This window comes from Thermobia domestica, chromosome 4, assembly GCF_964235325.1.
Source record: "Thermobia domestica chromosome 4, izTheDome1.hap1.1, whole genome shotgun sequence".
In the NCBI taxonomy this organism is placed as follows: Eukaryota; Metazoa; Arthropoda; class Insecta; order Zygentoma; family Lepismatidae; genus Thermobia; species Thermobia domestica.
The window spans coordinates 306,001,419-306,018,601 of NC_137457.1; the positions used below are offsets into that span (position 1 = coordinate 306,001,419).

Here is a 17,183-nt window from a genome sequence, read left to right on the forward strand (position 1 = left end):
TGCCCCAGCACTGAGCGCTTAACGATTATTAGTCCTAAAAATATGAACACAGTCGTCCACACTTGTACTTTTCTGTTAGTCAATTTTAAAACTTCTGAATGTGAATCATTGTAAGGACTTTGTTTATTGATCATTTTAAGGACTTCTGGACGTGAATAATTTTAAAGACGGCTGCGTGTTAATCATTTTAAGGACTTCTGGATGTGAATCATTTTAAAGAACTTCTGTTTATTGATCATTTTTAGGACTTTTGGATGTGAATCATCTTAAAGACGGCTGCATGTTAGTCATTTTTAGGACTTCTGCATGTTAAACATTTTTATGACTTATGGATGTGAATAATTTTAAAGACGTCTGCATGTTAAATCATTTTAAGGACTTCTGGATGTGAATAATTTTAAGGACTTGTGTGTGTTGATCATTTTTAGGACTTCTAAATGTGAATCATTTTAAAGACGTCTGCATGATGATCATTTTAAGGACTTCTGGATGTGAATAATTTTAAAGACGTCTGCATGTTGATCATTTTTAGGCTTCTGGATGTGAATAATTTTAAAGACGTCTGCATGATAATCCTTTTAAGGACTTCTGGATGTAAGTCATTTTAAAGACGTCTGCATGTTAATCATTTTAAGAACTTCTGGATGTGAATCATTTTAAGAAATGTTGTATGTTATTTTTAGGACGTATGCACGTTAATCATTTTAAGGACTTCATGTTAATCATTTTCAGGACTTTTTCACTTCAGGATTTGTGCAAGGAAGTTTAATAGAGTTTAGACCTTCTGTCGCAACCCACACTGAACTACCAGTTGCACAATGGATTTTGTATATCGTATGTTCAAAAAATGGCACCCAATAACTACAGAGCCACTATTGTACAAGTCAAAGCGAAAAAAATATATACTTATATACCTTTCGGGTTCTCGTCTAGTGACACTAATTGCACTATGTGGCAACGTCGCGGATAAAGAGCCATGGAGTAGATCTACCAATCCATGAAATAGTTAAATCGATTCTTTCGAAGTAGCAGTTAAAGTGGATAGACATTAACACTAGCACCACTTATTACCGTAACAATCGATGTAACTGCTTGATGGATTCGTAGAGTAATGCTAATGGTTCCACGTTAATCTACGACGTTGCCACATGCTGAAAGTTTTGATTCCTCGTAGCGGCTGAAGGAGACAACGGAGGGTTTACCACTATATAACATTTTTGCTTTATTTTGACTCTGTTGTCCATGAGCGCCAGTTTTAGAACACCCGATATATACGCTAATATTGTTTTGCCATCGACGGAGAGCTTCTGACAACAGTTCCATCTCCATTATTCCGTGTGGAATTAAATTTTATTTTGTATTTCAACAGGTTGACTACCAAGGTGATTTGAGGGTACTGGTCCCAGGAGGCCATAAATTTCTTCTGACCTTTTCGCTCGATTATGGATAGTTATATCACATTTTTGTCGCGATATTTTGTTTCTCCCGAAAATGTACCAATGGGAGCCGAGCACCACATGTGATGCTCACGATCTCAGTAATTTGTGACAATGAGCATCATATATGATGGTTAAGAACTTGGATATTTTAATAATTTGTGATATCAAGCATGAGCATCATATATGGTGCTCATGACCCCACAGAGAAAATGAAATGAAATCTTTAAGTTTTACGTCCCACGGTTATGCCGGATAGGCTAAAGGAGACGGTGATGATGAGAGATGAGTGAAATGGTGGAATGAAGAAAGTGGGAGGAAACGGGAGAACCCCGAGAAAACCCACGAGCACGGTGTTTGTCCACCACAAAGTTCACTTGGCGGGGGCTGGGATCGAACCCGGGACCCGAAGCACCAGAGGTGAACGCTCTACCACTGAGCCACCGCGCCCCCCATGACCCCACAGAGAAATAAGGTGAGCACCACATATGATGCTCATGGCAGTCAACCTGTTTTAAACAAAAATCCTTTGCTTAAACAATCTACATGATCAGTTTATAATGTACACCGTGTATGCCAAGCATTTGCAAGTTTATGCTCTGTAACGTCAAGAGTCTGCTTCTTCCGCTCTCGATAAGCACAATAAGCAATATTGGGAGCAGTATAACGTTGTCAAAGCAGTGTTGACAGGCACAAAAGGATTACCATGGCAAGAGATAAGGTTTTGCAGGTACCGGTATGCCACTTATATACTGCCAACCCTTCTTAACGCTTATCAGTTGCCCCGCCCTTTCCAGTCCTTGGCTCTTACTAATTTTCTGGGTGCTTTCTCCGTGACAGGAGATGTGTTTCAACGTCGTACTTACATCGGTCAATTGGAACTGACTAATTGATTATAAATGATACCCGCAAATAATGAAATAAGTTGAGAATCGAAGAATAAGTATTATGCACAAAAACAAATTCCCTGTCAATCGCAGCTCAGTGATAAAACAATCGACCAGCAAAAGGGAGAGACAAGATTTTGACTCTTCGTCATGTGTAGGAATGAATTTATTTGATTTTTTTAAAAAGCAAATATTTGATCACTGTCTCTGTATGCAAAACATTTCAAAATGGTGTTGGAATTTAAAAAAAAAATTGTAAAGTTTCCAGAGGTGAGTATAAGGCAAGTAGGGAGGCCATAGCGCGAAACGCATTATTAAAATTTATGATGAAGTCAAAGACAGACAGAAAGAAAGAAAGAAAGAAATTTCTTGAAACAATATTTTACACAGCTAACAAATATTTTCACTTTTTTTTAAAAAAAAAAATGTTTTGTTACAAAAAATATTTTAAACAAAGACTACATGGGCAGAGGAAATTGGAGATAGTGTTTTTTTTTGGGGGGGAAGGGGCGTATTAGTAGGAAAACTTACGGGCTGCATCATTATCAACGTAAGTAGGAAAGTATTTATACTAATAAATTGAAATGAGGAAGAAAAACTAGTTAAGACATTGGCTGGGAAGAAATTTTATTTATGAGACATACGTTAGAGGGTATGGAGGCAGGAAAAAGGGGGATGGCGTGAAAGAGAATATAGTTGATGGGTGGTTTTAAAACAGAAAATTCCTACGTTAAGACAAAGAGATTAGATGACGACTGTGGTTTTTGGAGACTTGTCAGGGCAAGTGACTGCCAATAATGGAAAGATATCTATAATAATGAGTATTAGCCCATAATTATGTACATGATGTTTGACTGACTATAGTATTTGTAATTCTAGACAAAAAAAATCACTATGGCAACACTGTGTAGCCTGAGAGTGCTATAACGGTCACTGGACTTAGAACCGTTAGTGTATGGCAGACAGGATGAACTGGTTGAACGAAACATTCCCAGACCGCTAGGTCGGTCGACGTGGGTCCGTGGAGTAGAGAGCTAGATCTCCCTTTTTCTCGCCACGTGACTTTTTCTTACAGGGTGTTTTAAAGGTCTAAGTGTATCAACATCACATATGCAATTTGGTCGAAGTACGGGAAGCTATCACAGAAGAGTTCTACAGAATACCAGTACGGGTCTGTCAAGCTACTTGTGACAACATTGCTTTTTGTCTTCAGGCTGGAAAACATATTAAAATTCGTGTGAGGAAAGGTATGAGAGGAATGTGTTTATTTTCAATTTTTTGTTCAAATTATGTTGCTAGATTCTTTAGCGGAGTCTTTGAATCATCATAATTATGGACCATCCTGTATATAATTTTCGATCGTTTAGTGTATGTCGTCAGAGCATATATAAAGAAACATACGTAGGAAGACTAAAAAATAGGTAATTAAGCTATACAACTTACCCATGGCTTCTTCCCGTTGACATTCATTCTTCCTAACACAGGGAAAGCACTAACCATTCTAATTCCTACCGCTTGATACTGTCCCCTATGGTTCAGTTGTCCAACATAGAAATGTGCAGCTTCTTCAACTGCAGCACTGAACACATGGACGTTGCCCTTCTCCAGTTCCTTTCGTACCGTCTCACTAAGTTTTGGTAAAGGTATCTGAAACAAATCACAACTACGCTATACATTTCAATTTGAAGACATACTAAAATTAAACTACTTAAAGTTTCCCAATTCGCGAAAAAAAAGTTTCTCTTTTGATATCACTAATATGCAAGGTTTTGTTGTTTTGAAATAAAAAAGTATATCTATTGGAATGAATTTTTTCCCCACAGATTCTGAAAATGACCTTCAAAACTCCGTATCACGCGTTTTTGTTTTCCACAAAGCACGAAAATGGGATCCATTTAGTTGTAGTGCATCATCTTCAAATTTGAATCTTAACTAGCTCAGCATTTTGTCCATATTTCTCTATCCTAGAAAAAAATCTGCTTATCAAAACAAAAAGAAAGAAAAACGTGATAGCTGCTCTTCGTTGAACAGTTACAAGCTAAAAGCAGGAAGAAAGAAAAATGAAAACATGTTTATCACCTAACAGTTGAAAGGAAGATTAAAAGAAATGCGTAGTTCTCTTCCTTTTTTTTCGTTGGTAGCTGAAAATAAAATGAAAGTTGCCTATTGTTTGTTTTCTTTTTTCCTGTGGTTACCATTTCTTCTTCCTGATGTGCCATCTTGGACAAGAATAAACTTAAAACGTATGGTTAGAATAAAATAAACTATCACAAAAACCTATGATTAAAATTACCTGAAAGAGATTTTTTTTTTCAGATTACTGGTTCTAAGCTGGAAAAGAAATGATGTATTAAAATATTGATCTTATAAGTATTCGAGCACCAACGGTCTCGATTCGGGTCGGTAGTTCGGGCGTCATTTATTTGTAACCGTCAAGTGTGCCGGGTCACTGTTCGGGTACCATTTATTTGTAATCGCCTGGTCGTAGTCTGTCCTCCGTTGTCCTCCGAGGTCCTGCCAGTGAGTATTCTCCTGAGACCTGGACTTACTTGGGTAGGACGTTGAAGGACTTCTCCAAGGAGGGATTACAAAATTGTTCCCAAATTGCTCGTCGGTCTCGATGATGAGATGAGCACTAGGCGCCGAGAGGTTTGGATGTCTCGTCTCGAAAACCTCACGGACGATCAGAATGTCATCCAGACCATAACGCACACAAACATCACTCACACACACAACGAAAACACACTGGATTAAATGACACTATACCTATTTATTAGAATACTATTAAAAAGAAAAATAACGAAGAGAAACGATCACAACATTTAACACTGATTATGTACAATTATTTGCTCTATTAAAATCACACTTTACTTTTCACTATACTGTATCCCTTTATCACTTTGATATATATACAGAAGATTATAATTGAGATTTCACTATAAATGCTTTTCTCACACCATTGATGCACTTGGGGGATTAGCACTGGGGAAGTGTCGCCGGGATAATCCCACGTAGTAATATGGTTGCCGCTCCAAACAGTCCTGAAGAGTCGACACGAGTCTTCGGTAAAATAACACAGTCTCCAAAGTGGAATACTAATGTTGGAGGGCGCGTTTAGAACTTCACGCACTAGGTCTATGAACCTGGGACTTATTGATGATTGGGGCTAGCCGTAAGAAAACGTCCTTCACCGGCTAATAGCTTATGCCCCTTAGCACAATATTATACTTAATGCTTGACGCGACGTGCGTGGTTGCTGCCTGGAGTCGCACTCCCCGAACCAAAAGGTTCGAGATACGAACTGCGTTGGTGCAATCGTCAATGTTGGCAGTTCATTCTCAAAAACACCCAGCTTAAATCACCTGTAGATGCATGCAAACATAATATGGAAAAGAATTGATGTTAATTTTAGTCCACTGGCCACGACACACCAGACATTACGATAACCCGGGCGTTAAAGTACAGATAACGAACTGCTAAAGCGATGTGGCTGGTGCCATTCAGTCGCTTCTGCACCTGATGTTTTCCAAATTGCAGTATTTCCATAAACGATTAAAGAAAGCACTTAATTCAGTTCCAAATAACTGTAGAATATATACTGTGCATATTAATAAGTCGGAGAGAAACACTGAAAAGCTTCGTCGCTTACAGAAATGTTCTCACTAGAAAAGCAATGTTTTAAATATATATATATGAAAAAAACAATGAAAGACTTCTTTGTCCAGTTGCGTAGGAAGGAAGCAATTCCACCGAAGAAAGAACTTATTTGCGTCAGAGAATAAAGTATAAATCGAAAAAAAATAACACTGTCTTTACGAAATATACAGAGTGTCCAGAAAAAAATACTTCTATACTATAACCTGGTGGCGGTTATAGTAGCCTCACATTTCCGTACACAAAGAAATAAGCAGAATATACAAGAAAGATACATAATTTTCTGAGAGCCATCACTTTTTCATACATACACAAAAATACACAAAAGGGATACATATCCATTCTAATAGCCTTAGATTTCCATTCACAAAGGAACAAATGAAACATGTACGTACCCTTTCAGAACTGTTATGATTTTCTTCGTGAGACTTCATGACTGGCAAGGAGATGGCTACATCATTCAAACTGTCTGTTTCATCACTACATTGTTGATGAACGTGTACATCCTCTGGGCTCAATCCGATATCAGCATTGTTCTTCAAAATGCTTGCAAATTTACTTTCAGCCGATTCTTCTTTCACTGGGCCAGCAAGAGGATCGACAGCTAATTGGAGAAAATAACATAAAATAACATTGTTGTAATTTATTGTATTCATATGATAATGAAATTAGAGGAAAATTCGTTTTATCAGTTGTCAAAGTCCTATGAAAATAGGTCAAATCATATTAGGTGCATCTACGATAGAACCTCAATCTTAATATTTTTTTCATGTCTTATATGTTTGATTGCAAAATTCTAAGTTACGAATGCAGGTAATTGAATGTAACATTTTTTTATAATCTCTTAATGAGCTTTCCATGTAATCCCTTAATACGAAGACGTTCTTGTAATCTCTTGACAGGAAGGTCTCCCTGTAATCTCTTAACAAGGATCCGTTCGTATAATTTCTCAATAGGAAGCCATCTCTGTAATTTCTTCATAAGATGTCGTCCCTATTATCTCGTAATAGGAATATATATCTATAAACGAGAACATCGATGGCGTCGATAAAAGCTAGTGATGATAGGAAAACAAGAAATATCGATGGCGTTGATGAAAGCCAGTGATCACAAGTAATTAAGAGCACTGATGTCGTTGATAAAAGCGAGTAGCGATAGGTAAACAAGAACGTCGTTGACATCGATAAAAGCAAGTGGTGATAGGCAAACAAGAAAATTGATGGCATTGATAAATCCAGTGGTCATAAGCAATTAAAAGCATTGATGGCGTTAATAAAAAGCCAGTAGTGATAGGCAAACAAGAACATCGATTGCATCGATAAGAGCTAGTGGTGATAGGCAAACAAGAACATCTATTGCATCGATAAGAGCTAGTGGTGATAGGCAAACAAGAACATCTATTGCATCGATAAGAGCTAGTGGTGATAGGCAAACAAGAACATCTATTGCATCGATAAGAGCTAGTGGTGATAGGCAAACAAGAACATCTATTGCATCGATAAGAGCTAGTGGTGATAGGCAAACAAGAACATCTATTGCATCGATAAGAGCTAGTGGTGATAGGCAAACAAGAACATCTATTGCATCGATAAGAGCTAGTGGTGATAGGCAAACAAGAACATCTATTGCATCGATAAGAGCTAGTGGTGATAGGCAAACAAGAACATCTATTGCATCGATAAGAGCTAGTGGTGATAGGCAAACAAGAACATCGATTGCATCGATAAGAGCTAGTGGTGATAGGCAAACAAGAACATCTATTGCATCGATAAGAGCTAGTGGTGATAGGCAAACAAGAACATCGATTGCATCGATAAGAGCTAGTGGTGATAGGCAAACAAAAACATCGATGACGTTAAAAGAAAGCACTGGTCATAAACACTGATGGCGTTGATAGTCAAGGCAGCAAGTAAAAAAAGTATATTGCGAAAATCCATGATTATTTCCTATACTACAAATTCTTCTACACTACCAACTCTTGTTTGATTTCATTCCTCCCTCATTTCCTCCACTCGTTTCTCAGTCGAATCGCAAATCCGTGCTCCTACGTCACACGTTTGCAAGTCGGAAATGACTGTTGTAAGGGATTAGGAACAAAATTCTAAACCTTAGAGAATCTTACAAGAATTTAAAATTTGGTTCGGACAAGGTTGAACGATACAGTTCCTAGGAATGAGTACACACATTGAGACGAACGGACTTTTTCGATATTTACAGGTCATAAAACATGTAAATTCCTTGAAATCATGAGTTAGGTTTTTTTACACGATCACTGTAATTCCCTCTCTCCTATCATAACTCAAAGCTAAAAACAAGTAGCAGTGTCACGTGTACACCACGTGAAGCAGTTTGGTACATATAGCGTGATATTTTCTCAATTAATATTGGAACCGGAAGTGGTAATAGATTTTCACCGCCTCCGGCTTTAGTAAAGAGATTAAAAATGGAGATAAAATATGTTAATAGGACACTTGATTGCAGAAAACAGCCTTTCGCTATAGAATTACCGTTTTTACTCTATAGGAATTAAGTTTAGAACCGGAAGTGGTTGATTCCTGTCATTTCCGGTTTGAATAGAGGTTGAAAAGAGAATATACTATCTGTTCTTAAAACACTAAATCGATTCCAAGAATAGTTGCTCGCTACCTTTTATCGTTTATCTTCTAATGTAGATCAATATTAAAACCGGAAGTTATATTGGATTTCCATCACTTCCGGTTTTAGTATAGAATTAAGGATGGATATGAAATGTAATTTTGCAGGAAACGGCTTCTCGGTATCTTATTACCATGTTTGATCTTTAGTAATCGAAGTTAAAAACCGGAAATGGTTGATTTTTCATACCACTTCCGGTAGAAGGATCACCTTCATTAACGAACTCAATTCTTAAGTTCCTATCCTCTACATCTTGGCCATAATCTATCTAATAGTTCTTCAGATCTTTTTTGATCTCCCGAACGGACGGTAGAGACCTGCGCGGGCCAACTCTGTTATTTCTTTGGGCCGGGCTTGGGCGGGCCGACACTGATTTCTCTTCAGGTCGGGCCGTGGTGGGGACGATTAATTGCAATAATTATTGACTTTCGTTAAACGACAATTAGAATAAACTCAAACGTTGAAGAAGTGTGCCCATGAAAAATGTTACAAAATGAAACTTTTAAAATTTATCGGGCCCGGGCCGGGTTTGGGCCAAGAATTTTAAAAAATTTATCGGGCTGGGCCGGGCTCGGGCCGAAAATATCCAAAAATTTTCGGGCCCGGGCTGAGCCGGGCCTAGGCAAATTCGGGCTGGATTGTGCTCGAGCCGAAAAATTCGGCCCGTGCAGGTCTCTAACGGACGGACAAACAGACAGACGCACGTACAGCGTTGAGTTTTGATAAACCAAACTAATTAAAAATAAATAAAGTAAAACTAAATAAAATGTATTTTCTACATATTTGTCAGCCACTAAGAACAAACTGCTATAAACACTGAATAAACGTATTTGCACTTTGTCTAGACAGTTGATAAACATCAACTTGTATTTTACTTTACATGTCAATATCTTGACTGTTAGTTTTTGTCCTTGATAATTAGCACTGTTTACTTTATGAAGTTCTTACAAAGTGAACAAAACTTGTGCATTTGCACTTGTCATAATCAGCCAAAGGATACAGATGTCTATGAGGTGAAATATTTTCTTAGAAACTTGATGTCACTTTTCAACATTGAAACTGCATGTGAAACAGTGACAACGTCTTTTTTTTTTTTTTTTTTTTCGCAATCCATATTCATCTGTGGAAATGTTTTATTAGAAAGCAGTTGCGGCATGGTGTGGGAACGGTATTGTGCCGTGGAGGGGGGCATCAGTTAATAGTTCAGATTACAGCTATTAAACGTTAAACTTAGGGATGTAAAACATGGGGATGAAAACTGACGTTTTGCACGGAACTGTTAAAGATTATGTTTGAATGTAAATAAAATTCAAATGATTCAATTTTCTAAAAAAAAAAAAGTGACTAGTTTGAAAGCTGAGGTGAAAAGAGTAAAGTTTAGATTATGGTACAAAGGATAAGAAGCACTATCATGATGATACCTGGGTGACTGGCGTCATGCTTGTCGTCTGGAATGACGAATGTATCTTTCCGGTGTCTCACTCTCTGGATGGTAACTGGAGAAATTAGAACTAGTTGACATCTGAAATCAAAATCCTATCAAACTGCTAGGAAGGTTGAATGAAATCTGCGATGAGCATTGTTTCCCATTTCTGCTTAATAAATCAGCTGTTCTGCCAAACTGTATCTGTGGTGATGAACCCGCAGAATGGTATCTCAAAAGATGTGGAGCTAGACCGTCTCCAATGGTAAAGTGCAGAGATGGGCACCTTCACTCGTTTTTGCCCTCAAGAGGGCCGCCCTCACCCTCATTTTGGTAGATGAGTGTGGCTGAGGGTGAGTGTGAGGAAGTCAACTGAGGGTGAGGCTGGCTGAGGGTGAGTGTGAGGGAGTCGATTGAGGGTGAGGGTGGCAGAGTGTGAGTGTGAAGGATTCAGTTGAGGGTGAGGGTGAGGAAGTCGATTGAGGATGAGTGTGAGTGAGGGCGAGCAAAAATGCCAATCTCTGGTACAGTGTCCTTTTCTCAATGTAACCTCTATCAAATCTTCATAATGAATACCCCTTGTAAACGTGTCGTCTACGGTTTTGTTTAATCAGAATACGATGACTCTTACGAACAATGAACGAGGAAGTACTAGGATAGGCGGAAAGGAATTCATTTCAGGAAGCAAGGGAAACTAGTCTGGCATTTATTGGTAGGTTTTGTAATGACAACAAGCAAATATATGCTTACTTGAGATGTCTGAAAATGTACAACATAAATAAGTTTTGTCTCGATTGAATTAAAGATTTCAATAATTGTATTAAAATTTACTTAGAATGAAAACAAACTAATTAAATAATTATAATTAAATCTAATAAATTATGATAGAAGTACACATAAGTAGTATGGGTCGCTTCGCAATATGTATGAGTAGCTACAGCCATGGTAGTGGAATAGCATGGGCACGGCACTCGTGTCTACTATTCTAGAAATGGAGGGAGATCTGCTATGAGCGATAGAAGTAAGCTTACTGTGGATCATTCCAACCAAGTAAAGACTTCTCAGCGTGTAAAGTGCACAGTAACTGTACACTCCATCTTTGGACGAGGGATGGTGGTGTCATAATGATGGTAAGATACCTACCGTAGTAAAGCCTGTGAGTCAACACAGAGCAGGCACACTAATTGATTAGATCATCGCCTCAAACCGCAACCGAGAAAGCCCAGTGACTAGTCAGTTATTTTAGTTAATCATAATTGAACATGCTTATTACTAGAGACGTTAAAAATGCAAAATGCATGTAATAATAATATCAATTATTTTTCTTAATTTCAGGTGAGTACCCTTGTTTCTTCGTATTGCAAGACGTTGAAAGGTAAGGAATCATCATTGCAAATTAAAGAGACCTTTCATTAAGAGACATCTCTCTCTCTCTCTCTCTCTCTCTCTCTCTCTCTCTCTCTCTCTCTCTCTCTCTCTCTCTCTCCTGGCTGGTAGGAACGCCAAGGCAAAACTGCTTAAGCTAGAAACTTGCACAATATCAGTACAAGTGTTTCCGCACTTAAAATTCCCTGACTTTTCCAGTTTTTTCAGATTTTCATGAAATTCCCTGACCTTTCCAGGACTTTTTACGAATTAAGTTTAGCTTCCTACTTTTTTAGAATTTCCAGGTCGGTGTGAATCCTTCCTCGGTGCTCATAAGAGACACTGAACTCCAACCTCTACCTCATTTCTAATAGTACTTAAAATACGACATACATTACGAGGGAAAATCAGAAACTAGGGTTACAAGGCCGATATTTCTGGAATTTCGTCTGTTACAGAGGAATGAGGAGTGTGTGATAATTTTAATGCATGGAATTGGCAACTGTGCAGAGTTTGAGCCATCCGCCACCTACGGCGCGAGTTGTATGTAAACAAAAATGGCGACTTGTTTGGAAAATTGGTCTCGCGAAGAAATCCGCTCAGTTATTCGATTTCTGTGAACGAAACATGTAACCGCGGTTGAAATTCACTAGCAGCTGCTAGAGGTTTACGGCTAGACTGTAATGTCTCGTCAGCATGTCGCAGAATGGTGTCGAAAAGTTTGCAGCTGATAAGAGGAAACGTTAGCGACGAGGAGCGCAATGGCCGACGCTGCATGGCATCAACAGATTTTAACACAGTTGGCGAGGAAGAGCTTACTCAAGAGAAGAGCAGGATCACATTACGGCACCTGATGGCCGAATTGGCATTTAAAGGATCACGAATGAGGCCGTCCCTTCGCTTCAGACGAGGAGGTGAAACACTTCGTGACAACGTGGCTAAATACGCATGGACAGGATTTTTACCAGGAGGGAATCTTCAAACTCACCCTACGATGTGACAAGTGTCTCAACTGATAATTGAGACTATATCGAAAAATATATGTTGGCTGTCTGAAATAATATCTATCTATCTACATATTATCTATCTATTTATCTACATATATATATATATATATATATATATATATATATATATATATATATATATATATATATATGAGAGGTGATTCCTTATATGAAATGAAAGAAAGAAGTTCTAATAAACATGGGACGAAAAACGTCTCCTTTCAGAGTTATGAACCTTCGAAAATTCGAAAAATCATGTTTCGAAACGCCCTCCCTTAGAAACTATAGAACCTATCCCAAGCGGTTTAAGGAATCACATAGTAACTAGTATGCGCTCTATCTAAATATCTATGTTCTACCGTAGTCCGTTATCGGTGGAACGAACTGTAGAAAGGAAATTGAGGTATAGGGATACTCCTTTAAGTACTAACGGCGCGTTCATTTCGCCGATAACGTAGGATGGTAAAACGTAGATATTTAGATAGTTTGCGTACTACTAGTTCCTGTGTGATTCCTTAAACCGCTTGGGATAGGTCCTATAGTTTCTAAGGCACGGTGTTTCGAAACATGATTTTTCGAATTTTCAGCGGTTCATAACTCTGAAAGGAGACGTTTTTCGACCTATGTTTGTAAGAACTTTTTTCTTTCATTTCATATAACGAATCACTTCCCAAAGTTCGTCGGTGGAGTTACCTACCACCATGTATATATACGTTTCACTGCAGGCTTTGTAAACTTAATTTTTGATCACTTCTCGTAAATACGCGAGGAAAAAATAAATATGAATCAGGTTACACGATGAAGTCGAGAGGAAGTCGTTGATCTTGTTCTACATTAAGTTCTGTATTTCATTACTACTCCCCACTTCTTAATCAATAACAGTGTACACTAATCCTGCGAAAGCTGTTTTTGGTAGGTGGGGACAAAATATACATCTTCGTGTCGTCAACAGCTTTCCCTCTCTCTAACTCAATGTGCAAGGCCTTGGTGTTATCTTTTTAATTTAATCCTGTTAACAAATTAGGAGATAAATCTTTACATACAACGATTCCTTCTAGTTTACATACAACGATTCCTTCTAGTTTCTTATCTTGAAAGATGTGTATAGTTTTTTTCCCCTTCCTTTAGCTTTTTGTAGCTTTACTGATTACCACAGTCATTAACTTAATGGATGTGTAGCTGACAGAAATACGAAGAGCGACAGTTTTGCTTGCATTACGAATTACAGCTCGTAAGATACACATGTCGAACATTAAACCCAACTGAAAGTAAGAAAAAAAAAAACTCCTGGGTCTTAATATTTATCGTAGGAAAATTTAATCAACACTGGCTACTGAAACAAACTTAAATACGAACCAGTGGATAAAGTAAAAAAAATTGAAGACACGTTAATTTTAAAAGAGTTCCACAAGGTTGCTGCTTCTCACCACTTTTTTTTCTTTACGCTGTAAGTTCTTAGATTCGTCACAAGATACATACTTCTGAAGATCATAAATTGAAAAAGCAGTGCATAATAATGACTACATTATCACTTACTTTAGATGCTCGTAGACATATACCTTGACGTCAGATTTTTGCCAATTCGCATTTTAAAGATATATGATATCCTGCTTTCTTTCCTTATTTTTTCTGTTCTACAGAGTTAAAGCTTACGCATATAATTGGCAAGATGTCCATTTTTGATATATAATGCATATATGCAGCATATATATACAGGGTGTTTCAAAACAACATCGGCAACATTTGGAATGTGATTCCTGACGCCAAGTTAAGACAAAAAGTATAGACCAACCTGGGTGCACAAATGCTTCCTTTCGGAGTTGTAGGCTGCCAAAAACATGGAAAAATAAAGTTTAAAGGCCCATAGCTCTAAAAGTATGGGACCTATGGTAGTCAGGTCAAGACTGCATTTAGGAACTAATGTGTGCCCTATTTAAAAAGCCGTGTTTTAGAATCCTAAGCTAGTTACGCAAAAATTTTTGTAGAGGCAGTTTGACTATGCGCATGTAATTTGAAGTACTTACCAACTACCTCTATAAAATTGCTGCGTAACTACCTTAGGATTCTGAAACATGGATTTTTGAATAGAGCACATATTAGTTCGTAAGTGAAGTCTTGACCCGACTACGGTAGATCCCATAGTTTTGAAGCTATGGACCTTTAAAGTTCATTCTTTTATGTTTTGGGCAACCTATAACTGCGAAAGGAAGCATTTGTGCACCCAGGTGGGTCTATACTTTTTGTCTTATCTTGGCGTCAGGAATCACCTCCCAAACGTTGTCGTTGTTGTTTTGAAACACCCTATATATATATATATATATATATATATATATATGTGTGTGTGTGTGTGTGTGTGTGTGTGTGTGTGTGTAGGGTATACACGAGGCGCATCCAGAAAGTAAGTTTCCCCACTGTCCCATAGCTAGGAAACAGTATGTTGCGGGAAGCGACTACGTGTATGTGAGAGATTAAGGTCCTAGCATGGCACATGCATTACCAGAACTTCCCTAGTGCTCTCAGTAGCGTCGTGGCAGTGGTTGAAGATGAACGTTCCATTTCCACCTCCCGCCGCGTGTGTAGTGCGAGCAGTGATAAAGATTTTGAATGCACAGGGCATAGCACCAATCGAAATCCATTAGCTGTGCCAGGTCCATGGGCCTAACGGCATGAGCAAGGAGTTTCTGCAGATTTTCCGCTCCTTATTGCACACCACTGTCACGGAATGCCTGTTGATCAAGAAGTTTAGAGTTGAAGCAACTGACCCTAGAGCACAAAGCAAGGCGCACAGGGTCAGCATTGACATTTTTGCAACGATACAGCTGACGATGGCATTGACAGCAATGGGTAAGCATTGACAGCATGGGTAAGCATTGACAGCAATGAACACGGAATGCTTAGGAAGATTGTCAGAAGTGTTACGGACTGCCAGCACCACGGTCTCTCATGTTTGAAATAATGCGATGTTTTGATTCAAGTTGATGCGTGCAAAAAAAGAAACATGAAATTGACCGTGTATATTCATAAATTTTGATCCTTTCAAAAATGGGTTTACAACAGGGATGCAAATAACCGTGGGCGAGTGGTTCATCGGTGCGGGCGAGTATTTAATATCATATCGAAGGTAAGTAAATGATTTCTATTGTGGGATGTGGGCTAGTAGTCTTTTTTTGGGGGGTGGTAGTAAAACTTTATTGCTTATTTGCATCCCTGCTTTACATTATTATATCTAGAGAAGTAAACTTTGAGTACGGCTTTCTCGTCATGGATATTTTCTGTACAAACCCATTTAATTATCCAAAAGAAAGAAAAAAGGCAAATATTTGTGTGAGTTGATTAACTTACCCTCAATTTTTTCATGTTTGGTTGGTAAACAACCACAATAATCACATTTATTCCCAGAAGAAGGTCTTTCATATTCTTCACACTCATCTATCCCACAAATGGTGCAATATCCTCTGTTGATGCTACGAGAATCGAGCATTCTGAAAAGAAAAATGTTACATTTTAGAAAATACTGTATATATATCATAGAAGGTTAAAATCTGTGGTGTTACCATTGACGTTGTATTCCAAATTCAATTCTGAGTAGGATTACTGGACGTCCAGTGTACACACAGGATTGTCCTGTATGTTACAATTGTATTTTTTTCGCGCACCCAGAACTTTTTGTTAGTACGAGGCGCATCCAGAAAGTAAGTTTCCCACGCGTCCCATAGCTAGGAAACCGTATATTGCGCGAAGCGACTGTGTGTACGTGAGAAAGTAAGGTCCTAACATGGCGCATGCACCAGCATAACTTCTCTAATTCTCTCAGTAGCGTCGTGGCAGTGATTGAAGATTGGCGTTCCTATTCCAGCTCCCGCCGCGTGTGAAGTGCGAGCAGTATTTTGAATGCACAGGGCATAGCACAGATTGAAATCTATCGTCAGCTGTATCGTTGCAAAAATGTCAATGCTGACTCTGTGCGCCTTGCTTTGTGCTCTAGGATCAGTTGCTTCAACACAAAACTTCTTGATCAACAGGCACTCTGTGACAGTGATGTGCAATAAGGAGCGGAAAATCTGCAGGAACTACTTGCTCATGCCGTTAGGCCCATGGACCTGGCACAGCTAACGATGGATTTCTATTGGTGCTATGCCCTGTGCATTCAAAATCTTTGTCACTGCTCGCACTTCACACACGGCGGGAGCTGGAATAGGAACGCCCATCTTCAACCACTGCCACGACGCTACTGAGAGCACTAGGGAAGTTCCGCTAGTGCATGTGCCATGCTAGGATCTTACTATCTCACGTACACGTAGCCGCTTCGCGCAACATACCGTTTCCTAGCTATGGGACGCGTAGTAAACGTACTTTCTGGATGCGCCTTGTAGAAGTCCAAGCTTTGGGGTTGGTCCAATACTGTAAGCCACAACATGCATGTAGTATTAAACGGGCATTATTCTGCACCCGAAAACAAGTAATTATAAAATACTTCCACCTATATTTTCAGACGAAAAAACAAATAATAGAATTAGATTCTTTCTGTAAGATTAAGAGTACAGTTCAAATTTACATGTCACATTAATCAATTTCCTGTTAAACAAGTATAGTTTTATTGACAAAATAATGTATGTTGAGTTAGAAAGTTTCGGGATGGTTTCCGGGCCTGGTGGACTCCTCGTGGGTGCACCCAATGTTTGTAAAGTAAAACACTAATATAGTGTATCTAGCGTAGTACAAGATATTCTCCGTGGTGCGTGGAACTGAAATTTAT

General features: G+C 38.5%; 1 protein-coding gene across 1 annotated transcript in view; it reads right to left on the reverse strand.

Moving 5' to 3' along the window:
• The window catches only part of LOC145684277 (uncharacterized), a 63,368-nt gene that overhangs the window by 25,911 nt on the left and 20,274 nt on the right, over positions 1-17,183 (reverse strand). The window contains exons 2-4 of the mRNA XM_081756422.1: positions 15,770-15,909; positions 6,373-6,581; positions 3,767-3,970 (exon numbers count right to left, since the gene is read on the reverse strand). Coding sequence (XP_081612548.1) covers positions 3,767-3,970; positions 6,373-6,581; positions 15,770-15,908 — 552 coding nt within the window. The 5' untranslated portion in view covers position 15,909. The remainder of the gene's footprint in view (positions 1-3,766; positions 3,971-6,372; positions 6,582-15,769; positions 15,910-17,183) is intronic.